Below are 11,519 nucleotides of genomic sequence, written 5' to 3' on the forward strand. Positions count from 1 at the left end.
GAAGACCACTATGGAAGTGAAAGGGGAGGGCAAGAGCAGTTCGAAGACCATAGCCCGATGTGGGTACATTGGCGTCATCGTCGTATGAAATTCACGCACAAAGGGCGCCGCATCACTCCCAATGGCATTCAAGATAATCCTTCCTGCCGTCCAATCTCTGTCCGTAAGCTGCAAGGATTGCGGAAACGGGGTGCTGTTAGCCAGTGTGTGCAAGTGCGTCAAATTCACCAGGAGCATGATCTGCAAGAAATTACTCTGGATGCTGATCCTGTAGAGCAGACACCTCCAGCTGTTCAAGAACTGCTACAGGAGTTTGATGCTTTATTCCGGGAGCCAAAGGAATTACCCCCTCGTCGTGCCTGTGACCACCAAATTCCGTTGGTGCCAGGTGCAGTGCCAGTCAATGTCCGGCCATATAGATATGCACCCCACCAGAAAACAGAGATTGAGAAGCAAATCTGTGAGATGATGAACAATGGCATTATTCGCCGCAGCACGAGCCCCTTCGCTTCTCCAGTGCTCTTGGTTCGTAAGAAGGATGGATCCTGGCGCTTTTGAAATATCCTATGCCAGTCGCGGGTTGTCCCAAGCTCAACGTAGGTTCGCAAGAGAAAAAGACGGGGGTACCTTGTCTGTCGGTCGAAGAAGGCAACAAACAAGTGGAAGCAACCGATGCTTTGGTCATTCTACTCCTTGATGCCAGTCTGTGCTTGCTGTCATGCTGGCAAAAGCGGGGGTTTCGGTCGGCTTTACCTACTATTGGATTTGAACCAATGACTCTCGCCGTATGAAAGCGATACTCTAACCGCTGAGTCAAGTAGGTCAAGCTGAGTCAAGTCAGAGAAAATCGAAAAAAAGAGAAAGACAACCAAAGCGCAACCAGAGTTCTCCGTGGGGTGGAGCGCTAAGAAAGAGAAAGCGTTATCGCTATACGAAATGAAGCAGCGGCTAGCACACTAAGATAAACCACTTGGTTTAAAAAACTGCTTAGTGGCGTGTGATTTCAACACTATTCCAGAGGTATATGACAAAAATTGTGGGAGAGACCTCTATGTTCCTCATCTTAAATCATTCTATGATTGTTTACAATTCTGTCATCTATTTTACATGAGGGCTAGAGGGTGGTCTTGGAGCAAGAAAAGTGTTGAGTCCAGGCGCATTATGGTACGACTGAGACTGAGTTGGGCAGGAGCAAGCGGTTGGATTGGCCTGACTCTTCAAGACCAAAGATACTCGGCTTCCTCTTCATCAAGTCACGAAATTCGACCCTTAGTTAGCAGCACCAAAACTAGAGCAGGCCCAAGACAAGCAAGAACAGTCAGTCAGCACCGATCAGGCAGGAAGCAGACAGTAAGCTAAGAATACTGGAAGAAGGTGGTCGCTCAGCCAAAGCCCTAGTTCAACCAGAACAGTAGGGAAAGCGGTAGAGGCCGCTCCGTAGCTTTGGTTGTCGCACTCTAATCCGCTTTAGAAGAAGCAGCTATTCTATTGCTTGGCTATAAAGCCTATAAGTAAGAACTTTGGGGAAGGAATCTGATCTGCAGATGAAGCAGAAGCAGGCAAAAGGCGAGCGCACAGCGAGGAATTTTCCATACTAGATCGACTCAACATTACCGAATCTACTCTGAGACTCTCTTCTCTTCATGGTTGGCTGTAAAAAAAGAGTCTCTTTAGTCCCCAACTCTATGGATTTTACTTTTTGGCCCCTGCTCTCGACGTTTGCTCGGGACGGGAGGCTATGAAATAGTTGAAAGCAGATGCAACATTAAAGAAAGTCAATCCAGTAGCCTTAAGTCGTACCGAACACTATGTCCTAATAGTAAGGGATTTCTTTCAACCCGGTGGTAAGCCGGTGGTACCCGGAGAAAACGTTGCCCGAAGGAAGGGACTAAACCCATCTGTTCAAGTAGTAGCCAAGTAGTACCGAAGGAGTATCTCCGATTTAAGGAGTACCGAAGGGAAGGAAGAAAAACCAAGTGAAAGAAAGAGATCGCAATGGTCTAAGATATAGTCAGTGAGCAATAACTCAGATCTGATGTCGAATCGAAACAAAAATGCAAAAAGATAACACAAACGTAAAAGATCGAACTCTAATTTAGTTACTGAGTGAGATGTTTTGCTACCTACAAAAGGTTGGTTCTTCCCCTACAACCCCTACCCCTCCAAGGCAGTACTCTTCATCGGCAAATCCGAATGTCTCGATCCGAGTTGAGACCCACCTACAGAAATTGATCCATCAACGGCTTTTTCTATAGTGGCAGGAAGTCTCCAACTCTTCGATATGCGCTAGCTAGGTAATCCCTTTACTTAATCTGATATGGGATCTCTTGCTACTAGAAAGGAACTGAACTGGCTTGCCCGGAAAGAATGGATTGCGACCCTTGGAGAGCTAATGGTACTGGACTGATAGCGCACTGATTGAACCGACCCCGGACGTACCACTGGGGAACCTGTGGCTGGAGAGAATCTCTCGCGATGGAGAAATGTCAAATGGGAAGCTCTATGGAGGCACACATCGTGTCGTTCGTCATCGAAATGGGACTGACTCGCTCGGGAACAGGCACAGGATTGAGGAACTTTCTGGCGTAACACACCCGTAATGGGGCAATCGGACTAGCTGGTCAAAACCCTTTCCGCAGTGTTTAAGTGGTGCTGGAATGAATCAAGAGGGGAGGAGGAAATCTGTACCAGGTGGAAGGAGAAGAGCTGATTGCTACTAAATCAGAACAAGCTTAGTTCTGCATGATGGCTCAATGGTGCATGGTCAACTCAGTAAACCTAACATCTTTGATCTCTGATCCAATTTCAACCCTACTGAACTCTTAAGAGTAGGTGTTTCAAGAATCTAAGTCCTTACAAAAAAAAGAATCCATGATCACTATATACCCCCGAAGGTATTGAGCCCAAACATCTGAAGCCATACGGATACTCACATCTGCAAAAGGCTGAGATTGAGAATTGAGGAATTGCTGAAGAATTCACTGATACAATCCTCTACTAGCCCCTTTGCTTCACCTGTGCTGTTAGTGAAGAAGAAGGATGGGACATGGAGGATGTGCATTGAAACCAGGCAGCTGAATGCCAGTACAGTAAAGAAGAAATACCCAATTCCGGCACATAGATGCCCTATTGGATGAGTGGTGCTAAATATTACAGCAAGATTGACTTAAGATCTGGCTATCATCAGATCAGGATGAGAGAGGAAGACAAGCCCAAAACTTCATTCAGAACCCTGTAACTATGAATTCAATGTGATGCGGGCTTACAAATGCTCCTGCAACGTTTCAAGCACTCATGAATGATGTGTTCAAGCCCAGAAGATTTGTGTTGGTTTGATGATATACTTCTTGACAGTAAAACACTGAAGGAGCATCAACAGCACTTGCAGCTAACACTTTTTCTGCGGAATCAGCTACATGCTAAGATGAGCAAGTGTGAGTTTTGACTTTCAAAGGCGGAATATTAGGGGTAAAATGGAAAATAAGGTGGCAGATGCATTTAATAGGAGAAAGGCCGGAACATCTGTCCAGCTGGTCCAAGGTGTGCAAACCGCTTTGTGAAGGCCGACTGAGAATGAGGGACCTAGTAGTGTATTTCGAAGCCTTCTAGGCAAAGCTGCTTTGGCGTGCACTGAAAGGGCGTCTTCCTTTCCTATATTATACCAGAGGTGAGTGCATAATCTGGTGTAGAACGGAGGGGATATCCTAAGTTGATGTGCACAAGTGCTTCCTCTGATTGAAGTGGATTGCCTTAACCAATTTCTTAGTACATCAACACAAGAAGTGGCGAATTGGGGATCGTACTACCTCAGTGAAACTGTGGGAAGATGGGTAGGTGGGGCCTCTCAACCAAGACATCGCGGTTGGCGAGTGGGGACTCTACTGAATTCTAGCATGGGTGTGGTAGATTACTGACGTGAAGCCGGACCTCTATGAGTGCTCTACATGGCCGGATCAAAGCTATTCTAAAAACTAGATCCATTGGAGTGGGAAGTACTCAAGATGTAGAAGAGGACTCAAGCAGGTTTGGTCCTCTTTCTCTGATGTGTTCTTAGAACCCACTACCCTCCCTCCTAAAAGACCATGTGACCATCGGATTCACCTCACGATAGTCAACCAGTGAATCAAAGGCCTTATAGGTATTCACACCACCGGATGAAATTGAAGCCATAATCAAGGAGTTACTCTAGAATGGCACTCTACAACCTAGTTCATGCCTCACCGACTCTTCTTTACAAGAAGAAAGAAGGTTCGTGGCGCCTATGGATTATAGGCAACTCAATGCGCAAACCGTAAAAAAGAAATACCCGATACCGGTCATTGATGATCTTCTGGATGAGCTACACGGTTATACTGTGTACTCAACAATCGTTTTATCTATTCCCACATCGATTCACCAATCCTGGAACTCGTTATGGATAGAAGGTCCGTAGAAGTGAAAGTAGGACGACGGGAGAAAAGAGTAAGGAGTACCGGAAAAAGAAGATTTTGGACTTTCTGCCCACGAAGAAATAGTAGCATTTGAAACTGGAAAGATTTACTTTGGATAGTAAATCCCCAAGGAAGGGCTATAATCCAAACAAAGGAGGAGCTAGCGGACAGTTCGAATTTCAACGATTAGGGAGGGGAATGAAACACTTGTCTTTCACAATCAATTCTTTCTCTTTTTTATGTTTAGGACACGCGAAGCGAGAGCGAAACTCGCTATGAGGAGAAGACTCGGCAAGAGAGGTTTGAACAAGAGGAACTGCCGTCTAGTTGAGTTTGATCATTCTCTCTTTCTATCTCTCTTTCTTTCAAGAGCTGAATAAGGGCATATCCGCAAAGGAGAGAGAAATCGGACTTTCTTCTTTACCCCCCTCATTATTCAAGACGTGAATATAAAGTGTATTGTACTCCCTTGGATCTTTTCCGGGATCTTTACTCGTCGTTGATTAAGGAAGCTAGAAGGAAGATGGGTGGTAGGGTGAATGGACATTCGTATCCTCTCTGACTCGTCGGTTAGGAGAGTAGCGACCAAAAAGAAATCATTATACAGGATAACTGCTGTAGAGATAAAATGTAGGAAGGAGAAAGTTGGTTTCAATGAGTCATGTGAATTGTAGAAGAAATAGGTAAACAAGGCGGGTTAATATATATACGTTGAAAAGCAAGGGGATAAATTGAACGAAATGAAGAGCAATCCAGAATCCTATTTTGTATACTATAAGAAAAAGGCACTGAAAACTTGGAAACGAAAGATGTTGTAACTGATATGGGTAGTCACACATTAGGCAAAATGGTGTAGTGGTTGGGCCAGGTAGCTTCTTCTTTTGAACAGCATTTCATTCTGTTTTGGATGCTTTCTACTATGTTTCAAGTGATCAAAGAAGAGTTTATTTCCCACTACTCATATCACATCTTATGTGTTGATGCAAGCTGACTAAATCAATAAGATGGTATTCGTATTTGATTAGACAAGATGGTATTCTTCTTTATTCCGGAGCACAACAATCCGGATCTCTATCTTATAGCTTATCCTTCCTATTCTGTATGTATTACGGTCATGTCAAGTCAATGGTCTGTCTGCCCTGCAACCGGTCTTGAATGGCTTCAGTGAATTGTTTGCTGAGCCAACAGAGTGACCTCCTAGGAGGACAATAGACCACAAAATACCCTTACTACCAGGCACTAAACCTTTCAATCATTAGAGAAGGGACAGAGTTCAAGATAAGACTATCTTGCCTGTTTGGTAGAGAGAGTACCGGGTATTTCGATGGTTAAAGATTCAAGTCTTAGTGGCAAAGGGGGACATCTTTGGCCTGCAACCGTTTCCACTTTACGGCCCACAGCTTGTGTTCTTCGGTATTAATTCGGTTTCTGTTTGTTTGGCTTGTCTCGTGCACCACCTGAATTGAATCATAGTAATGGGACTTTGGTAATCCAGTGATGAAGTCAATGCTGATAATGGACCATGCTTCATCAGGAATGGGTAGAGGATCGAAGAGGCCAGGGAGTTTTTAATGTTCTACCTTAGCTTGCTGACAGATTTGACACTTGTTGACAAAAGATTCCACTGATTGAAAGATTCCTGTCCAAGCAAATAGTGCCTTGATGCGGTGATAAGTAGCAGTAATGCCAGAGTGGGCACCAATACCACTGGCATGAAGTGCTTGCAAGATGTTTTTTTTCATTTAGAAGTTTTCACCAACCCATACTCTTCCTCTATATCGAATGACCCCATTATGCAATGAATATTTGCTATTCTTGTGAGTGCTCAGGACTGCCAATTCAGATAGTAAATTCTGGGTGAATGTGTCTTTGCTGTACCCTGCAACAATATCAGTGAGCCATTGTGGTTGACAGGAAGTAATGGCATTGAGTTCATCTGGCTCATGTAATCTAGATAGTGGTGCATCAGCTGCCCTATTCTCTGAGCCTTTTATTGGACGGTATATTGTAATCCCATGAGCTTGAGGAAAGGAAAGCTTTGTGCTGCATTGGTGTTTTAAGTCTTTGAGCAGTCAAATGAGCTAAGCTCCTGTGAATGAAACGCCTGTCCTGCTAAGCCCAAACTCTAATGTGCTTGACTTGGAAGTAGGCCACTCTTTCACTGTGAGGATCTTCTTTTAGTCTGTAGCCACCCCTTTCCCACTAATGACATGACCCAGGTATTCTATCTGTGGTTGAGCAAATGAACATTTATTCAACTTCACATATAGTTGATTCTGCTTCAGAAGGTCAAATACTTGCTGCAAATGGGTGACATGATCTTGCAAGGATTTGCTGTAGATTAAGATGTCATCAACAAAAACAAGTACACAAACCCTAGTCAGCTCAGCCAGAATTGTGTTCATAGCACTCTGGAGGGTGGGTGGTGCATTTGTGAGCCCAAATAGCCTAAAATTCATAGTGACGTGGGTCTTGAATGCCGTCTTGTATTTGTCTGCTTCATGTAATCTTATCTGATGGTAACCAACTCTCAGATCCAGCTTAGTAAACCAAACAGCACAAGATAACTCATCCAACAATTCTTCAACTACAGGCATTGGGTATTTTATTAGACGAATCCATCTTATTTCCTTATTTCTCTGTTTTGGTAGTAGGACAAGTAGTTTGTTCAGCCCGGACTTCAAAGTAGTCTCCCCCGTTGACCTTCTTTTTTAGATAGAATCCTCAATGAGTGGAAAGGACTCCCAAACTTGCTCCACAGTACTATACCATACAGAGCCGCGCCCTTGTGATATGATAAGAAGAAAAGGGGCCAGGCCGCCCTCTTTTCTTTTCCGCACCAAGCCTTCTTGTAAAATCGGGTGTATAGCTCAGTTGGTAGAGCATTGGGCTTTTAACCTAATGGTCGCAGGTTCAAGTCCTGCTATACCCAAAACAAAAAAACCACTCTTGTATTCGTAAGGATGCATAGTAGCCTTCAAAGAGCACTCTTTGGCCTTGAGAAAAGCCCCTTTCTCATCAACATCTCGACTTCGCTCGTTGTTTGAGGTAAGTATAAAGGAGATCAGATCTGTCCCGGGAATCGAAGGATACAGAAATATGGAATCGAGCACAGATTATAGGAAACAAGCAAACAGAACAGGTTGGATCGCTTAACTAACGAAAGGTGGCTTAACTAACGAAAGAAAGATGGAACCAGATGCTTCTTTAAAAGAAAGCACTTTGCCTTACCTGTGAATTAATAAAAAAGGTTGCCCCTTACTCGCAGATGTAGGAAGAAGGCTTTTCTCGCCAACTGAACCCCAATAGGCTATTTTGGACTTTTTGCACATAATTATTAAAGATAGATTTTCGTGCCATGCATAAACCAAGCTGCTGAGAGTCTACCCCAGCCACAAGGGGGAGCTGCTCTAGTAGTTCAGGATACCCCACCCAGCCCCACAAGGGTTGAGGACCCCCTACCTATACCTATACCTGATGATTACCTATACCTGATGATTTTCAATCCACAGCTCATTTTCTTTAATATGTGACAAACCTTGCAAATTGTGATAATATGTATCAAATTAGTGGTCCGCATAACCCAATATTTGAAAATTATGGAGGTGCAGGCCCAAGTACTTCGAATCATCAACAAGAAATCCAAGAAAGAACAGCGAAGGAAAAACGTGACAAGAAAAGTGTTTTCTCGACTCGAGATGTTAGAAGGTGCTAAATCAATAGGTGCCGGAGCTGCTACAATTGCTTTAGCCGGAGCTGCTGTCGGTATTGGAAACGTCCTCAGTTCTTTGATTCATTCCGTGGCGCGAAATCCATCATTGGCTAAACAATCATTTGGTTATGCCATTTTGGGCTTTGCTCTCACCGAAGCTATTGCATTGTTTGCCCCAATGATGGCCTTTCTGATCTCATTCGTTTTCCGATCGCATAAAAAGTCATGAGATCAAAAAAGAAATGTGAGAATGTAGTTACAGATGTAAAAAAAGTCATATCTTGTTCTCTTGGTCCATAGATGGGGCGTCCTATCTGATGGATGAATAAGGAGCCTATATCGAGTAGTGAAATGATAGGATTCTTCTTTTCAGTTAAACCGAAACACAAGTCGGCGATTCAAGCCAAGAGTGCGGGCACCTTAAGAGCGGTCAAAGCTAGAAGCCATATCATGACTGCTGGAACGAAAGACCCGATGAGTATTTTCGTACCACGTTCCAATCTTCTTAGTCAATTGTGTACTTTTCCACTAGGCGAGACATAAGTTATCGGAATCCGGGGCCTGTGTTGCCCTATTTCCCAAGGGGAATGTCAAATTGTGTGGTTTCACAGTCTTATGAGACAGAAAGTTTTGGAAATGGAGCTGTCGTTTTCACTACTTTGGTCCCTAGCGATATTGTTGCTTAAACTAACATGGAAAGTGGTTTCAATCACTTTAAAGTGCCCTCTCAAGTGTCATCTCATAATGGTAATCTCCTTGTGGTATAGTAATTTGGCTTAGAATAAGAAACCTATCTCTTCCCCCTAATGGCTTTTCACTACCCCTTGCGGGAATGCGTATTGTTGCTGCATCGCCACCGTATTCCTGACTTGCTTTTTTGAACTGCTTCTTTTCTCGGGGCTGCAGTCCAGTTGCTTAGTAGTTTGCTTCTCGGTCTACCCAATCAAGGTTAGACCTCGCTCTATCAACCATTGCTTTAAATAGTATCGTGTTATTTCATCTTTCCTTGATACCATCATTACAATCGAGGGCCTACAATCCATGGAAATCCCTATTCCGATCACTGGGAAAGAAGAGCAAGTAAGTAATGAATGAATGAATGAATGAATTTAGATGGTATATAAACATCTCCCCATGAAGGGAAGGAGTTATAGTATCTAACTAAGAAAAAAAGTAGGTTGTGAAATGATAGGAAATATGCCATGCAGAAAATCAAGGAAATATTTCCTGGATTTTCGGATGACCCGGCTTATCTTTGCAGTTATCCTTATTTAGCCAGAATCTAGTGAGTGTTCCATTAAAAGGAAAGAGAGCTATTCGTTGTAGGATTGATCCAGACAACCCAACCTAAGTCACCTATTGCGCCTAACCTAAGTATAGTGCCAGTGGTCGGCGAGGAGAAGTTCATTCCTGTAGAGAAGAGAGGGGATCCTATTTCCTTTCCCCCTTTCCCAGTATGGCAACCTTATCTTCCAGCATGAAAGTTGGTATTAGAATGAAACAATCCAATCCATACTTGTGGAGTGCTCAGTTCAGTTCCTGATTTCTCTCAAGCCTAAATCGGAAAAGGAAACCTATTACCCGGGGTCCCCCCTTTCGGCTATCTCATCTGCTGTTCCTCGACTCTCAGGAAGGTAAGATCATCAATCAATAGTAGGCTGATGCTCTGTGCAGTTAAAGATGGGATCCAACCTGTTCTTTTTGCTTGTTTCCTATAATCTGTGCTCGATTCCATATTCCTATATCCTTCGATTCTCGGGACAGATCTGATCTCCTTTATACTTACCTCAAACAACGAGCGAAGTCGAGATGTTGATGAGAAAGGGGCTTTTCTCAAGGCCAAAGAGTGCTCTTTGAAGGCTACTATGCATCCTTAAGAATACAAGAGTGGTTTTTTTTGTTTTGGGTATAGCAGGACTTGAACCTGCGACCATTAGGTTAAAAGCCCAATGCTCTACCAACTGAGCTATACACCCGATTTTACAAGAAGGCTTGGTGCGGAAAAGAAAAGAGGGCGGCCTGGCCCCTTTTCTTCTTATCATATCACAAGGGCGCGGCTCTGTATGGTATAGTACTGTGGAGCAAGTTTGGGAGTCCTTTCCACTCATTGAGGATTCTATCTAAAAAAGAAGGTCAACGGGGGAGACTACAGTAGCTCGAACTCAGACTATCTATGAAAAAGGTAAAGTCGTCTTTCCTAGGGTTCGACCAAAAGGAGCTGTGTTCTATGGTTTGATGTTGTGGAGGTCCAGCACTCTTCTAAACGAAGAAAGAGGGGATTCGCGCTACCTCCTACTCCTACAGAAGATCGATTGGCGCGAACTTCTGATCGATTCCTTATTCATTGTTGCCAACCCTTACATCATCATAAAGAGAATCAAGATATCCCAAGAACCCAGCTAGGGATGAATGACTAGCGCTCAAGAACAAGCAAGGGATGAGCGCACGGGAGCAGTGTTGCTTGTTGCTTTAGTATCACATTAGAGAAGCGGAACCTCCAAGCTCAGACATCTCGAACTCAGAAACTACCCTTCTATCCCACCCTGCTCCTCCGGCATCGGAAGCAGAACTACCTGACCGAAGGAGATAGACAGGAAGGGAAGACGGTCATACAAAGGCCGAATAAAGCTCTCTTGAAGCTGCATCTGAATAGACCTAGAGTCACTCAGTACATACGAACCCTTGAATAAATAAGAATTGAGAAGTATGAAATGTGGGCATCATAACAAAAAAAGAAAAAGACCGAACCAGTAAGACTAATGTCTACTTATTTATACCTTTGAGAGGTCCACTTAGACTATTATGATTTTCTCTTTAGCTACGTAGGTTATATAAGATTCAATTCAATCTAACAAGCGGACTGGACTACCTTCGGCTACTACAAGATATTTAGAAACCTAAGAAGCTGAGCCTACTTTACGCACTTAAGGCAGCAGCAGATTTTCTTGGGTTCTGCAGACTCAAGGGTCATCTTATTTTAACCCCCTCGGGCCAGTGCTCCTCTGAGTGTTGGTCCCACCGAGCGATGTCCGGGGCTACCAGGGGCAACTCTGGGCTGGCCTACCCGACGTCTGGCTCATCTGAGTGTGCCCTGAGAAAGAGATATGTGCAGCTCCTATCGGGATTTGTCGGCACATTCGGGCGGTGTTGCTGGACTTGTTTTAACCTGTCGAAGTGTCTTGAATTAACGAGATACCGAGTCTGATCGGAACGTCTTGGGAGGAGGTCTATTCCTTCGTTGACCGTGAGAGCTTGTCATGGGCTAAGTTGGGACTCCCCTGTAGGGATTTGAACTTTCGAAAGCCGTGCCCGCGGTTATGGGCAGATGGGAATTTGTTAATGTCCGGTTGTAGATAACTTGAACCTTAACTTAATTA

The 11,519-nt window shown here is 44.0% G+C and overlaps 1 protein-coding gene and 2 non-coding genes across 3 annotated transcripts; 2 read left to right on the plus strand and 1 right to left on the minus strand.

Annotated features, from left to right (window-relative positions):
- The first annotated feature begins 7,289 nt into the window (after window positions 1-7,289).
- TRNAK-UUU lies at window positions 7,290-7,362 on the plus strand. Its single transcript has one exon. It is a non-coding gene; the product is annotated as a tRNA-Lys (tRNA).
- A 525-nt stretch (window positions 7,363-7,887) lies between these two features.
- Window positions 7,888-8,415, plus strand: LOC125524643 (ATP synthase subunit 9, mitochondrial-like). Its single transcript, XM_048689678.1, has one exon. It carries the CDS (start codon window positions 8,030-8,032, stop codon window positions 8,369-8,371), a length of 342 nt encoding a protein of 113 aa, XP_048545635.1. The 5' UTR covers window positions 7,888-8,029; the 3' UTR covers window positions 8,372-8,415.
- A 1,630-nt stretch (window positions 8,416-10,045) lies between these two features.
- On the minus strand, window positions 10,046-10,118 carry TRNAK-UUU. Its single transcript has one exon. It is a non-coding gene; the product is annotated as a tRNA-Lys (tRNA).
- Between the last annotated feature and the right edge of the window lie 1,401 nt (window positions 10,119-11,519).

The sequence above is a fragment of the Triticum urartu genome, chromosome 7 (genome assembly GCF_003073215.2).
Source record: "Triticum urartu cultivar G1812 chromosome 7, Tu2.1, whole genome shotgun sequence".
NCBI lineage: Eukaryota > Viridiplantae > Streptophyta > Magnoliopsida > Poales > Poaceae > Triticum > Triticum urartu.